Below are 15,435 nucleotides of genomic sequence, written 5' to 3' on the forward strand. Positions count from 1 at the left end.
AATCAAGCCCCACGTGGGGCTCCCAGCTCAGCCGGGAGTCTGCTTCTTCTTCTGCCTCTGCCTCTCCCCCTGCTCATGGTCTCTCTCTGTCTCTCAGATGAATAAATAAAATTGCCAGAAATATTTTACAATTTAAATGAAATGCTAGAAAATCCAGAGAAATCTGCTTGGTGGAATATGGGGCAAATCTTCGAGGTGCGGGTGCCTTTCCACTTAGAGTTTTAATCCTGAAGCTATCCTTCTGTATCTTTTCCCTCCCCTCCCCCACGACCCCCACCCCCAAGTTAGGAAACTAACAGTCAGCAACTCGGCATTTCTGTTTTTGGAAATTTGTCAACTCCATAATGGACTCTTTCAATCAAGTCAAAATGTATGCTTTTACTGGAACCCCGGCTAATGACAGTGTCTCGGGGGACACTGTTTCTCTCTAAAAGCCATTTCCCGTTGTGGAATCACATGAAACCTTTGTCTTCCAACCTTCCTCTGCAGGTTCTGACGAGGAGTACATTTATATGAACAAAGTGACCGTCAACAAGCAACAGAATGCGGAGTCCCAAGACAAAGGTACAGGCTGGCCCTGCTGGTGGCTCGGCCAGCTTCTGGGAGGGGCAGGCATCAGCTTTGGTCCCATCCCCCCAGCCAGCACCAGACAGCCCAGTGGAGTTATTTCTGGCACTCATATTTTGGTTGATGGTATTTTGGGTTGATGTATTTTGGGATATTTCATCAAGCCACCTCCTTGCCTCTTAAAGGTCTCATGTCCCCTTCATGGATAAGGAATCTGGCCCTAAAGTCTCTCTGCTTTCCCCAGCATCATCCCGGGAGTAGGAAGTCATAGTCAGATGTTCTAGGGAAACAGCCGTTGTATGGTGCTGATTCCACGCCCCAGCTTTTTATCTTTTGATAGAAGTCTGGGTTTTATGTGTGTGTTGGGGGGGGGGCGGTAATAGAAGATGGAAGTGCTGATGTTAGCACCTGCCTTAATATTCAAAAGTTTTGCTCAACGGTGCTCTCTTGGCAGAACATTATACCTTACGTCAGAAGGACATACAGTGTCTTCCATGATGTCTTCCTCTTCTGCTCTGTTCTGCTCTCCTTTTCTCTGAAAACCTTCAGGAGTGGGTCTGGCAGGACCTCAGGGAGACCCAGAGGTTTGCAGAGCTGCCTCGTTGCAGAGGAGAGGGGATTAGAAGCTCCATCTCCCAACTCCCCAGCCTGTGGCCAAAATGCAGAGGCTTAGCAAGAGGTGCAGATGCAGTGCTCCAAGGCACTTGGTCCTGTTCAAGGCTTGGCTTCAGGATCCCAGCCACCAAAGCCCCGAGGCCAGATCCAACTGAGTCTGTCTGTCCTGGGGCTGGCTGGGCCACTGGTTGAAACGGTCAGGCTCAGAAGAGCCTCCGGAGCCTTTTCCTTAAAAGCACACGGAGGCCTGGTGGCCGAGTTCTCCAGTGGGGCTTCGGCACCTCCCGTGCCACTGCCAAGCCTGGGACCCAGCAGAAGTGACCCAGTGCAAGCTGCCCCTGTGCCCAGGGTCGTTTGCCTTCTGGGGAAACTGGGATGGAAGGAGCTGGCATCACAGGGTCGGTGCTGGGAGCTGCTCGATATAACGACCACAGGGCAGCTTCTCTGCTCGCTAACGCTCCGCGGCCGGGCCATTTTTGGCACAGGGCAAGTGGAAGAGAGGGTGTGGAGCCTGCCAGAAACCCCAAACCCGTTCCTTCTGAGGAATCTGCCCATGGCTGAGGCACCACTTGCACCCTATTCTCGGAGGGAAAACCACATTGGGTTTTCCCTGGGGCCGCCCGCCTGGGTAATTAACACCTGCTCAAATAGATCTCAGGGTCCATGTGGCCAGACATTCCGGGATAATGGGCCCTGCTGTGAGCCTGGGCACCCCTCACCAAAGCCTTCTCCTGTTTCCTGCCCACAGCAGCCGAGGAGCAGAACCCACTGACCAACGGGGAGCCTGGCCAGCACTCTTTGGCCCCTCAGAAGAGTCTTCCAGACCTCCCGCCACCCAAGATCGTAAGTGTTCATCTGAGACCCCTGATTTCCTGACTGGGGCCCCCGTGAACTTCCAGTTGTTTTCACAGGAGTCAGTCCCCCAAGTAGCTGGCATTTTCTGAGCACCTACTGTGTGCACACGTACTGTGTGCAGGACATGGGGCGGGGCACTGGGGAGAGAGAACAGAAGGATGCCTGCCTGCAGGTGACATCCGTGGCCCGGGGCCACGGTACTCGGGACACTAAGGCTAACGGGAATGGGAGATGCAGGGAGTTCGCTGCCTTCATCAAATGCCGCCACGTGTTGGAGGCTACCAAGGTCCGTCCAGCACCATGTGAGGGGGGTCATGTCTAGCTGTGGTCACCAGCTCAGGCCACAGCGAACTTCTAGAAATGTAAATCATATCACCTTGCACTTCCTGCTTCAAACCGGCCAAAGGCTTTCCTTGAACTTAGGGGAAAAAAAAAAATCCACGTTCCTTAACCCAGCCCCACAGCCTACACGGTCTCCACAGCCTGGCCCAACTGCATCTCCTGCCTCAGTGCACCTGCTCTTTGCTGGCCTCCCGTTCATGGATTGGACCGCATGGTCGATGTTGCCTTAGGGACTTGGTGCTTTCTGGACCCTGGCTTTCCAGTGGCTGCCACCTCCTCATCTCTCAGACTTTGACAGACAGGCTTTCCTTGACCTGCCGCACGAGACATCACACCTCCGTCCCTACCTCAGTTACTGTCTGCCCCATGGCCAATGACGCCTCCATGGCACTTGCCACCGTCATAACAGTCTTTGTATTATTTGCCTCCCAGTCCAGATGTAAGCTTCCCAGGACAGGGGGGGTGTCTCTCGTTTACTGCTTCGTGGCCTGTGTCTGCACACAGTAGGCCATACACATGTATTTGTTCATGGATGGATGGATGGGTGGACGGAATGAATTAAGGAACCCTACAGATCTGGGCTCAGATCCCAGTCTTGCCAGGTACTAGCTCTTTGACCTTGAGCAAGTCATTTAAGGTTTCTGGCCCTTTGTTTCCTGGTGTTTAAAAGAATGTGAATCTGTCTCCTAATATCGTCTTAATTTGACAGGTAAAGGCTATGCATAGTGTGCTAGGTCAGCTTTCAGGGAGGTGGGCAGCGGTGTTTATATTTAATGGGTGAGGAAACCAAGAATCGGCGGTTTATAGCGTCTGAATGTTGCACACACAGAAAGTGCCAGAATCAGAATTTGAACCCAAGTTCTTTCCTATCTAGGACCTGGTCAGGGAGGTTTCCTGAGAGGTATGAGGTGAGAAATGGGAAGGATCTCTGTAGGTAGCAGGGTCCTGGGGTCAAGAAGTGGGCAGGGTTTCTATGGGCAGCAGAGTCCTGGGTTCAGCTCCAGCTCCTAGCACGCCATCCAGGGGCAGATCTGTGGGCTCAGGTCCCTGCCGAGGGCATCCTGACCCCAGCCTGGCCCCCTCCGTCCATGCCTCCCCGAAGGTGGCGGGGCTCCTTGGGCTGCTCTCACAGCTGGTAGGCAGTTCTGGAATGCTGGGACAGTTGGCACAGTATCCCACTGCATGAAGGCCTCCTGCTGGGGGACAGTTGGCAGAGACTCTTCATCTCAGGCTGGGTGAGCCTTGGTGGCCTGAGCCTGAAGCCCTGGTGTCCCCACTATGCTGACGCCCGAGCAGCGAGCAGCTAGCCACCCTGGTGCACACAAACGTGGTCCTCCCCACCATGTGTCTAGAGGTGCGGACATTTGTCACTTTTCATATGAAGAACCAGAGGCTCAGTTAAAAGAGCCGACCAAGGGCCTGCCTCTGGAATGGAGCAAGGCCAATTTCTGAATGCAGGTTCTTGGTCTCCAGGCCCTTCTGCAGCCTGCCTGCCGGAAGCACTTCTGTGCAGCAGAGTGAAGGTGTCTGTTCTGTTCTCCCAGCTGCAGGCTCCCCTCACTTTCAGCCCCAGGACTGGGGAGAGGGGGTGTGGCCCCTCCAGGCCAGATCCGTAGCCGCCATGCTAACCGGTGGGCAATGCTATGGTTTTTCTGGTGTGTCTCAGGCGCTGCTGGCTGGGTGTAGGGAAGGGAGGTGGCTGCTCTGAGCTGGAACTTTCCTGTCCGGAATTCAGCAACTGATTCTGATCAGGACCTTCAGCTCTTGGGCAGAAGAAGCATCGCCACCTACCATAACCCACCTGGGGCAGCAGCTTCTGGGCCACCACCTGCTGAGGGAGGCTCCCACCAGGCCAGGGTCACGGGCACCGAGTCCTGGGCAGTGCTGACTCACTCTGGAAATCTGTGCTTTGTGGACACGGTTGGGGGGCTGGGACCAGGTCCTAGTGAGCGCCAGGCTGCCCTTGTCCCGGCAGCTGCTGGGACTCTGGCGCCGGCGTTTCCGGCTCCTTTGCGGGTCCCTGCGGCATGGATGCGAAAGCCCCAAGGGCCCTGTGATCGCTGGCCTTCCCCTAGCACTGACTTCTTGTGTTGGCCGTGACTGGGGGGCCACTCCGGGCCCAAAGAGGCTTGTGTTGGCCTCAGAGAAACCCAGTGCTGGAGTTGGGAGAACTGTCACCCCAAAATAACACCTTCCTGGAGGGACCTTCAGACGTGAGGCCGGTGTTCCTGCGGACGCACTCCAGGCCCCGGAGGGTTCCAGCGAGGCAAGCTGACGCTGCCCTCGTCCTTCCTTGTGGGGTTCCTCTGCCGAGAAGGATAAGGGCTGCTGACCTGACTGCGGCCCTTTCTGGTTCCCTCCCAGCCCTGTTTGGGGTGCCCACCCCCACCCTAGGGGATTCCTGAGGAGAGGCGCAGAGAGAGAGTTCTTCCCCTGCGGCACGCACACGCCTGCCCTCCCGCAGGCCTCCTCTGGCCAAGTCCAGCGGCCACAGCCAGAACTCTTTAGTCCAAGCCCCCTGAGGGGCAGCGTCAGGGTGGACTGGGAAACAGCTCAGTCGCCTGGCTCTCTGGGAAGAGGAGAATCAAGGCGGGAGGGAGGGAGGGAGCAAGCGGGGCCGTGTGAGGTTGGAGCGACCTTGTAACCTCTCTTCCCGAGACAGAGAAAAACGAGCCCCTTCCCACCCTGACCCCAGAGCCTCAGGGTGCCCTGAAGCTTGTCCACACCTGAGGCCTGGCTCCGGGCTTGCTGAGGGCTGAGACAGAAGCTGGATGTCTGCCTGGGGTCCTCTGAGCCCGTGGCCGGGCCGGGAGGGTGGCTTCCGCCACAGGCTTAGGATGCCCTGATTCTCTCTCTGGTGGCTTGGGTGCCTTACGGTCTCCTACTGAGGCAGTGGGGTAGCAGACAATGTGAGAGGCGACCGGGGCTCTGGAGCAACCTCGTGGGCGTGAGCAGTGACTCAGGCAGCTGTGTGCACAGCCAGATGCTGTGGTCACTGTAGGAGGAGCAGATGTTCGCTGGCATTGTTTCTGCTCCTGGCTTGTGTAGCCATCTCCACCTCAGCTCCCCTTTGAGGCCCGAACAGGCGTTGGCGCTGGGCTTAAGTGAGCTGCTCCATGGGGGAAGCGGCTTACTCCACACAAGGACCTTACCATGGTCAGTCCGGGGAGCTAGGGCTGGCCGGATCTGCTCTCCCTGTCCCGAGAATGTTCCACAGTGCACGCTGGGGCAGATTGCTCATAACTGCAGAGACGCCTCAGGTCATCCGGACTACTGCTCTTGTTCAGCTCTCACGTCTACTCTAAATCAGAATTTGCAAACTGTAGCCCCCTGGCCAAATCCACAGCCACTGCTTTTGTAAATAAAGTTTTATTGGAACAGAGCCATACTTCTCAGTTGTGTATTATCTATGGATGCTTTTGCTCTGCAGTCCCGGAGTTGAATAGCTGAGATCAGAGGCTCTAAATGGCCTGCAAATCCCTTAAGTATGTGTTATTGGCCCTTTGCAGATAAAGTTTGCAGACCTCTGGCAAATCCTGCTGAGCAGGGTGGCTTTCTTCCCTGTCCCTTCTTGTAGATTCTCAGAACCTTCTTTCCGGTTGTGAAGTCACATCTCTTCCGCCTCTTCACTTAGTGTCTCCAACCTGGATCATCACAACGATGATGACAACTAAAATAATGCTCCTTTATTCGTAACCCTGAGCGATGAGCAATTCTCGCTCCTTGGACTTTGGAGAACAGACCATTACACCTGTGTAATTATGTGACTCTTCTGGATTTGGGGGGAATCGTTTTATCCTTTATCTTGACCCAAGCGCTTAGGTTTTGTCCCGGCAGCCTTGAGAGCGGGGACTGTCTTCTTTAATGAGGCTGAGCTTGGGCTTCAGCGTGGGCAACACCAAACGTCTCCTCCGTCTCCTCAGGAGACGGCTGTTCTTCCTCTGCCGAACATGTATACAGGCAACCTTTTCCCTTCACTAATACCTTTATATTTTTTAGGTTAGTAAAAATTCATATGTATTGAATAATAGTGCTGGGCAGAGTTTAATCCTTACAGTGACCCCATGTGGCAGGTATTTCTACTCCCCCCATTTTGCAGTGGAGGAACCGAGGCTCAGAGAAGTCAAGTAAGTTGCCCAGGGTCACACAGCTTGGATGTGCCAGTGTCAGGATTCAGACCCTAGCCCTGGGGATCGGATTCCGACCACTACCCTATACCGCCTCTCCATTTATAGGTGTTTTTTACAGTGTCAAGCTTAGGAGACTCTCAGGAAACACTCCCTAGTGTTCTACTCCCAGATAGGACAGTAGGACCCCAGCCTAGGCTGACTGCTTGCCCACCATCTCCTGGGCCAAAACCAGGGGAGCTCTCTCTGTTGTAGATCCCTCAAATAAACTATTTGCAGAGGCTGGGGTTTCTAGATCCTTCCTTTCTCCTGCCAGCAGGGCAAGGAATCCTCCAAGGCACAGAGGTCCCTCTGAGCCCAGGGTCTCTCTGTTGGCTGTCTTCCTTCCATCTCCTCCCCACCCCCACCACTTTCTACTGCTTTCCTTTGAAGCCCCCCAAATGCCTTGCACAAGGACTTTCCAAAACCAGAAGTCGGAACGTATTTCAGATTTTGCCATTTCTGTTCTCTCATTATGAATATTCCCTTAGCCCTCCTCAGGGATTGCATGACTCAGGGAGACGTCAGAGACTCGTGTGGATGGATCTTTGCACATTTATGACCTGTATATAGTAATACTCATGCACCAATCAACTTCTTCTGTTCTCCCCTGCTATTACTCCTAAGATTAGTTTCACAGTCTAATGGAGGAATAGAGGATTTCATGCTTCATGCTTCCACATACCTGCATATATTCTTTTTCTTCTCAAAATGTGCTCATTCATCCCTATACCACGTAAGAAGCTCAGGGTCATCTTTGAGACTCAGCTCAAAGATCGTATCCTCTAGGTGGTGAATGTTCCTCACACCCTGCGGGTTCCCACAGAACTTTGACCTTATCTATTAGAGCACAACTCAAGATGCACTTGATGGGGAGCCTTGAAGATTCACTGCCTAGTTGAATCTTCCCCAGGGCTGACTCCTGAACATCTGGGTGCGCCCCTCACAGCTGGGGTGCGGGAGCATCCAGTGTTTGCTGACCAAACGATTGAACTTACTATGGTAAAAATTTAGGATTTAGAACCCTGGTCATCTCCCTCCATGTGCATTTCATTAGCCCTTGTCATTTTAGAAAGTACATGCTATTTAGAAGCCATAACGGCCTGATACCATCTGGACCTTTCGGTGCATTCCACATCATGTATACAACGCTATTTTCTGTGTGTGGTGGGGGTTTGAACCTCATCTTGCAGACGAGAACGTTGAGACTCAGTGAGGCTAAGCAATACACCCATGGCCCTCCACTGGAAACAAACCAATGGACGTGGTGGCCAATGGGAGCCATGGCATTCCATGGTCTCCCTCCCGGCCGGCTTGAAGTCCAGCTTGGCATTTTTTTTTTCTTCTTCTAGACTCCCCTCCTTCCACCCAAAGGGTTAATTCCAAGTCGTTCCCAGTGTATCCTATCTGAAAATGTTTATTTGTTCATACCACAGATTCCAGAACGGAAACAGCTCTCCATCCCAAAGATCGAGTCTCCAGAGGGTTACTATGAAGAGGCTGAACCGTACGACACATCCCTCAATGGTACATCCGGGGCCAGGGCTGGGGCTCAGAGGGGGCCACCACTTCCTGTACAGATGCCAGTGCTGGACGCAGAAGGCAGCCTCGGCTGCCGTTTCCAGAGAGCGTGGCCCGAATTGAGAACTGGCCACAGAGCCCTGGGCCTCTGCTCTGGTGGGGAGCTGAGCCGTCCTGCAGACCCAGGCTGCCTGTAAGGAGGGGCTTGGGATGGTCCACAATGAGCTGCTTTACTGTGTCTGATGCTTTCGGTCTTCCCACCCGGATGGTGCTTCAGCACAGAAATGTGATGGAGGAGAGGTGTGTTGGCCCAGAGACACTTAGAAGCAAGGGGAATGTGGTCAGGCTGAGCCAGAGCCCTTTCCAGGGTGGCTTTCACTGGACTCGTAGTTAACTGTGCTCACGCTGTATGCCAAGCATGCTTCTAGGAGTCAGGAACTCAGCAGAGTCCAGAGTCGCAGCCCTTAGACTCTGTGAGGAAAGACAGAAAACGAATAAACCTAGGTTGTGTCAGGGATGAGATAGTGTTAGGATGGAAAACACGGGGGCTGGGTTGGGGTGGGAGAGGGTGTTATTTTAGGTAGGGAGGGGCTCTCTGGTAGCATGACCTTGAGCTGATTCCTGAATGAAGTGGGCAGTGGGGGAGAGCAGAGACCTGCGGGAAGAATGTTCTAGACTGCGAAGCACATGCAGAGCTCCTGAAGCAGGAGGGCACTCGGCATGCTCTGGGAGCAGCAAGGAGGCCAGTGGAGCTGGAGCGAGGAGAGGGACAAAGGAGTCAGCCACAGGCCACGAGAAGGACTTTGGCTTCTCTCTGACAAGACCGCAAGCCATTGGGGGGTTTACTTAGTGACTGACCCAACTTTGGCATTCGGTGCTACAGGGGCAGGGCTCACGCTGGACCCCTCTGTCCTCAGCCAGTGGTGCTCAGCCTGGGCTAGTCAGATCAGAAATGCTCTTGGGGTAGGGATTCGATAGCGCAGAAAGGCCCTACAAATCCTGGAAGACAGAGAGAGTGTTGTGGCCCACGCGCCCAGGCAGCTGGACTCTGACCCTCTCACTCTGCCCTCCTCACCTCCCTCAGCTTCCTTCCTTGCTAAGTGGAAGGTCTTTGAAAGCATAAGCAGTTGGCAGATGTAAGAGGCAAGGGTCCTCGGTGGTAGGAATGAACTTGGCCGAAGAGGGTGTTGCTGGCTCCGTAAAGAGCAGGACCAGAGATCACAGGGGACCAGTCCCTTGGAGCCATGTTGGATCCTTCTCTTTCTTCACACCTTACCTACTGCCTCCGGTCGCAGGAACTGTGTGGGAGGTGAGGGCCTGTTTGGATTGAGGTTATTTTTTTCTGAGAGGCTGGCTTTGTGGGCAGACCTCCCTTCGCTTGAACCCACTGAGCATGTGGGATGTTGCCGAGTCACCGGCGGGGCCGTGATTGCAGACCAAAGCTGAGGGTGTGGCACTGCTGTCTAGATGCATCTGGAAGGTGGAAGCCGTGAGTCACCACGGCGGGTACCTCCATGCGTCTTAGACCCTGCTCTCCCGGGTGTGGCCCGTGCCAGCCGGGGCCTGCATCCCAGACGCTCCCGGGGGCCTGTTTGTGGGGCAGGCGCTTCATCTTGTAAACAAGTGGGCTCCAGCTTCTCGGCGTTTGTGTCGGCCGTGAATTGGTGTTGGTTTTAGCCAGGACTGGGGCGCCACTGTGAGGACAGACTGCAGCCAGCAACTAGGGAGTTGGGAGCTGTCTGCTGCCTTCGTCTCCTGCCAGGACGAGGACCGAGGACGACCCGAGACTTGGTCCCACGTGCCACCAAGGGAGGGCTTCACCCGCATTATCAGCTGGCCTGCCCCTAGTTCCTGCTTGTCGCCCCCACGGCTGTTTGAGCAGTGAGACGGGCAGGTCATGGCAGGAGGAATGGTCGTCGGCCACCAGCGATCTGTAGACTTCCCACAGGAGACCAGTTGTCTGGGTGCTTGTCCTGCTTTCTCAGCGCTGTCCCTGCACTGCTCTCAAGGGTCAGGCCCTTCTCTCCGAGTGAAAGTTTAATCAGCGCCCTGGTGGCCTGTGCAGATGGGAGGGCTGGTCCTGCTTGCACGAGAGGTCAGCTACTCGGCCATGAGGTCTCGTGCTGGGGTCATGGCAGCTCCTGGAACAAATAACCTCCCTTGCGGTGTATAGCGACACAGCACGAATCTCTGTCTCACGAACAGTTCGGCGTGGGTATTACTGGTCGGTGGGGAGTTTAGGCTCCTTCCAGTGTGGGCTCGGCCACCCTGTAAGGCCACAGAATCCTCTGCAGAGAGCGAGCGGAGAACCCCCATGTGCTTCTTAAAAGTACCAGCCTGAAGTGACTTTTACCCACATTGTGTTGGCGACGAGTAGTTACATGGTCATCTCTGGAGGGGAAGGGGCTGGGAAAAGATGTCCGTGATGGGGCTGGGGCCTGTCCTGAGAGGCCCATGCTTCCGGTGGACAGGCAGCCATGTGGCCACATCTGGGTCACTCTGTGTCTCTGCACTTGGGTCTGGTCTTCTCTTCATCTTGACTCTCTCCATCTCGCCTTTCTCCTGTGCTTCTGCATCTCACACAGGTCATTCTGGCGGATTTTCCCCCACTGGAGTCCCCAGATGGGTGCAGGTGCCTGAAGGAGTCATTTACGCCACGATCACCTTGGGTACTGCTTGTCCCCAGAGCTGGAATGCCGGTGATTCTGTGCCTGCTGCCGGGCTCTCAGAGCTCGGATGCATGCCCGAGGGCGGCCTCTGACCTCTTCCCCGCCCTGTGCATGGGTCCTGCATGTGCACCCCATGTATCACCCTTCCAGAAGGAGGGACTCCCTCTGCCTTCCACAGACCCCTCCAGCGGCATCCGAATGCATGGGCGAAGGACCAGGGCGCTGCACGGTGGTTCTGCCCTCTGTTCCCAAAGACCTCCAGCAGCACACAGTGGGGGGCGGTCCTCCCAGGGATGCAGAAAGGGGATGGAATTACCTGAGCCTCCTGCCTATCACTCCTGTTCATCCTGTCACCCCTGGAAGCCATGTGTCTGTCCTACATTCATGGCCCTGCTATGATCGCTCTTAGAGATAAATGACAAAATGACAATATATTCGCCCAGGCTTCCCCTAAGCTACTCCAGGTAGTTTGATGTACTGTGATTTGCTGGTTCTTCTCGGCTTCCCCATAGCCCCCTGGAGGTGGATGGGGAGGTGTTAGAATTCTCCACGGACCAACCCCAGAAGCACAGACAGTGGGGGGATTTGGTCAACTTCTTCCTGCTAAACTCTGTGACCTCCCTCTATTAATTGTTGCCGCAGAAGGAAGCATCCTGATGACACTGCATCGTTCTTCTTATTTCCCTTATTGTATAGACTATACCATACTGACAATGAGGACTTTCGTTTTTTAATAAAATCCCCCTGCTCCTGTCACTGGATCAGATCAGCTTTCTTGAGTTAGTCCTGTTGCCTCTCGGCACTGATCCTTCCACACGTAGAATTTTAACTGTGCCTCCTCACTTACCATCGTATTTATTGAGCTACAGACTAGTGTTCAGAGTTCCCAGGGATCATGGTTGCCCGGCCTACTTCTAAGCGGGTGCATCACACTTTTCCCGCTCTCCTGCCGCTGACTGTAAATGGCACTGGAATGAATATCTTGACGCATGTAGCCTCCCTCCTCCCTTCTCTGGTTTCCTAGGATCTAGGGTAATTGGGTCAAAGGGTATGGGTGTTTCTATGGCTCTCACAGCAACAGGCTGCCAGAGTGTTTTCTGAGAGGCGTGTGTGCATTTCCGTTGCTACCAGCAACGGGAGAGTTCAGGTCTCCCATTGGCTACGCCCCTCCTCCCCATCTTTGCTTATTTCATGGGTGTGAGATTAGGAGTTTGCGCAACTTTTTTGTTAAGCTGAGAAGGGGAGCACTACCACACTGCTGTTAAAGAAAGCTGGTTGTTAGACAAAGTAAGACACATTTTCTTTGGCCCTGTAGCTAGGATAACCGTGGCAGTGGCCTCGTTCTGGTCTGTATTCTAAGTCAAATGTGGTCTGTCTTCCGAGGGCAGAGAGTAGAAGGGGCTTCTGCGGAAGGGAAGGGTAAGGGCCCATGGGCTGACTTTTTTCTGAAGGGGATCGGAGGGGAGGATAGAGGAGGTACATTCACCCTGGCTCCAGGGGATGACAGAACGAGTCTGTAGAAGTTACAGGGAAGTACATGGTGGCCTGACTTCCCAGTCATAGAAGGAAGTAGCCAGTTGGCCAGGACGTAGTGAGCTCCCCATCCAGAGGGAATTCAAGTGGAGGCTGAAGCAGCAGCAAGGTTCCCACAGACAGGATTCCTGTGTTGAGCCAGGGGGGTTGGACCAGGGATCCTGAGGTTCTCTTTTCTCCATGTCCTGCTTTTCGGGGTTTTCCTGATTTACTTTTTTCTTCACCTAGTTTTGCTTGGGCTTGAATAGCAGAATGGGGCCTGGAGAACAGAGCGACTCTCCCAGGGTACGGTGGCAGGGGGGCGGCAGGGAACAGAAACTGAGGCATGGGAAGCATGCACAGAACTGAATACGGTTTGTGCTTGGTGAGCTTTGGGATCCTCTTGAACAGAACAAATGCATGGGGTTGGCTGGTCGCCGGAGGTGGAGGAAGCGTTGGAGGCAGAAACCAGCACAAGGGGCTGTCGGTGCTGGGAGGTGTGCAGGGGGAGGGAGAGCGAGCGGAGTCTGGGGAGGCTGGAGTGGGTTGGGAAAAGGGCTGTGACCAAGGCGGACAGCCGCCTTCCCCTCAGAGCCATTTCCTGCTGTGGTTTATCCCACCCTAAGAAACTGCAGCCCCTCCCTCAGGGACAAAACCAGGGATGGAGGCGGCCCCGCTATCGGGGGCCTGCCACGTGCCCAGCTCGGGCTCGGACGGCGGCCCTTCCGCTGGCCCCTTAGAATGCCCGGGTGCCAGGCTACCCCCACTGCCAAATCCCTCAGGTGAGGATATGGAGGCCCCCAGGCAGGACGGTCGCCTGTGGGCAGTGTCTTGTCAGAGGTTTCTGTGGAGCCTGGGATGACAGATTTGAGCAGGAAAAGGGAGAGACTCCTGGTTTGGGTGATTTGTGTCTGTGGCCAGGAAGGACATCCAAGAAGCTTCACTGAGGGGGCTTGGGGGCCGGGCCTGCCCAGGTCTGTGGCTGGTGGCTGTCAGGCTGGTTCAAGGGCACAGAGAGCCGGCGGGGGGCGGGGATTGTGGCCTGGAGGCCCCTGGCTGCTCTCCCTCCTGGACCAAGGTTCCCCTGCCCAGCGGGGCCCTGACCGCATGGGTCTTCCTTGCAGAGGACGGAGAGGCTGTGAGCAGCTCCTACGAGTCCTACGATGAAGAGGAAAACAGCAAGGGCAAGTCGGCCCCGTACCAGTGGCCCTCGCCTGAGGCCAGCATCGAGCTGATGCGCGACGCCCGCATCTGTGCCTTCCTGTGGCGTAAGAAGTGGCTGGGGCAGTGGGCCAAGCAGCTCTGCGTCATCAAAGACACCAGGCTCCTGGTCAGTTGGGCTCCTGTGGTGTTCCCGTCTTCTCTCTCTGCGGGGGGTCGGGAAGATGGACACTGATACCAGGTGGTTGGAGCCTTTTCTCTCTGGAGGCTTTCTCTCCTCCTAACTTGAAATCGTGTGCCGGACATCTTGTGCAGGGGTGAATATGCTCCTTCACCTAGAAAGTCTAATGGTTTTCCTAGGACTCTGCCAGGGGGCTGGGATCACCACCCCCGGCCCCCAGTCCAGCCGCATAGACGCGGTTTCCGGGGATCTTGTCCCCTGGTCGGAGGGTTCATTCTTCCTCACATGCCAACCCCTAGCCATTTGGGGCGGAGCCTGCTGCCCGGTCAGGAGTCCCCCTGGCCTCGGTTCTGGCCGCTGCATTCACCTGTTGCGATGTTAGAATCTGAGGCATTGTCTCAAGTCACGGTATTCTGGATCACTGATTAGAAGACAAAACCCATAAGGGAAACGGAAGATATTACTCTGACCACAGCCCTATTTCCTGTTATTCTAAATTACAATTCAGTTTTATGTCCTAACTTGAAGTTCCTCGGAATCATTATGAGCACGTTTTCTTCCCAGGTCACATCACGCTCTGCGCAGATGTTCTTTCTGGGAATCCCGTTCCACAGCCCTGTGAGGGCCTGCTTTAGACCGTGACAAACAGGGGCCAAGTATTTTGTCTGAGAGGGGAAGCAGGTCCCTTTCTTTTCTTGCTACAAATCATCTTCCTAACTAAGCAGCTAATGAGCTTGGCCTTCATTCCCTCTGCACCCCTTCCTGAGGGTGTTAAGGGAGAAACATGCACAGGGGGTCCCGCTGTGCCACTGACCGTTCTCTGCAGAGCCCAGCCAGGCCTGGCACCCCTGGCGAGCGGCACAGCATCTCTCTTCCCTTCTAGTGCTACAAATCCTCCAAGGACCACAGCCCGCAGCTGGACGTGAACTTGCTGGGCAGCAGCGTCATCCACAAGGAGAAGCAAGTGCGGAAGAAGGAGCACAAGTTGAAGATCACGCCAATGAACGCCGATGTGATCGTGCTAGGCCTGCAGAGCAGGGACCAAGCGGAGCAGTGGCTCAGGGTGAGGGCGGTGCCGGGCTGCCAGGGACACAAGCCTGCTCCCCTGCGGGGCTCCCAGGGGCTCCTCAGTTCCTGCGCCCTGGCTTTTTTCTAAAAGGGATGACTGTTGTCAAGGGTAAAGGATCTCCAGTCCTTCAACTTCTCAGGGCTCCTGTGTTCTAAGTGGTAGCAGTCAGTCCTGACGAAAGGATCACAGCACCCTGTGCTATGCCTGGACTTGGGCTCTAGCTGAGACTCATTTGCCCTTTGGTTGCTGGAGGGGCATCGCCAGCCTCCTTATTAAAGACGCCTAGACAGCAGGGTCACCGGGAAAGCACTTACCAAGGGCCGTGCACTTGGAGCAAACAACCCACCTGACCGCACCGGGCGTAGCTGCACAATGTTGGTATCACCATTTTACAGGGGTGCTGATTAGAGCTCAGACAGAGGAGGTGACTAATCAAGGTCACCTGGCAAGGGAGTGGCAGCATCAGGTTTCAAACCCACAACTGTTGGGCCGCAGTCCTGTGTGTCCTGCCATCACACATGCAGATGGTCAGGTCTGCCCGCAGGTACGTGGCACAGCCCCAGGGATGACAAAGCCTGGTGTGCCCCGTGTTAAATATAAGCTTGACCAGAAGGTATAAGGTTTACACCAAGAAGGGGCCCCTGGTTGCAGAGGGATCTCCAAAGCCAGCAGGATCTGCCCTCTCTCCCTATCCACCTGTGTGTACGTACGTGTACTTCCCAGCCTGGTCCTCTGACTGCTCAGACCCACCTGTCCTTCCTCTGACCGCTAGTCCCC

The 15,435-nt window shown here is 55.0% G+C and overlaps 1 protein-coding gene across 2 annotated transcripts in view; it reads left to right on the forward strand.

The window, feature by feature from the left end:
- The window catches only part of AFAP1L2 (actin filament associated protein 1 like 2), an 83,597-nt gene that overhangs the window by 53,332 nt on the left and 14,830 nt on the right, over nucleotides 1-15,435 (forward strand). The window contains exons 3-8 of one of the 2 annotated variants that reach the window (XM_073904166.1): nucleotides 490-564; nucleotides 1,931-2,025; nucleotides 7,982-8,072; nucleotides 10,652-10,735; nucleotides 13,372-13,577; nucleotides 14,473-14,652. In XM_073904166.1, the coding sequence (XP_073760267.1) occupies nucleotides 513-564; nucleotides 1,931-2,025; nucleotides 7,982-8,072; nucleotides 10,652-10,735; nucleotides 13,372-13,577; nucleotides 14,473-14,652 (708 nt within the window). In that variant the 5' untranslated portion in view covers nucleotides 490-512. The remainder of the gene's footprint in view (nucleotides 1-489; nucleotides 565-1,930; nucleotides 2,026-7,981; nucleotides 8,073-10,651; nucleotides 10,736-13,371; nucleotides 13,578-14,472; nucleotides 14,653-15,435) is intronic. The other variant, XM_073904165.1, reaches the window with a different exon arrangement.

This window comes from Callorhinus ursinus, unplaced genomic scaffold, assembly GCF_003265705.2.
Source record: "Callorhinus ursinus isolate GAN/ISIS: 27379988/994484 unplaced genomic scaffold, GSC_fseal_2.0 scaffold20, whole genome shotgun sequence".
Taxonomy (NCBI): domain Eukaryota; kingdom Metazoa; phylum Chordata; class Mammalia; order Carnivora; family Otariidae; genus Callorhinus; species Callorhinus ursinus.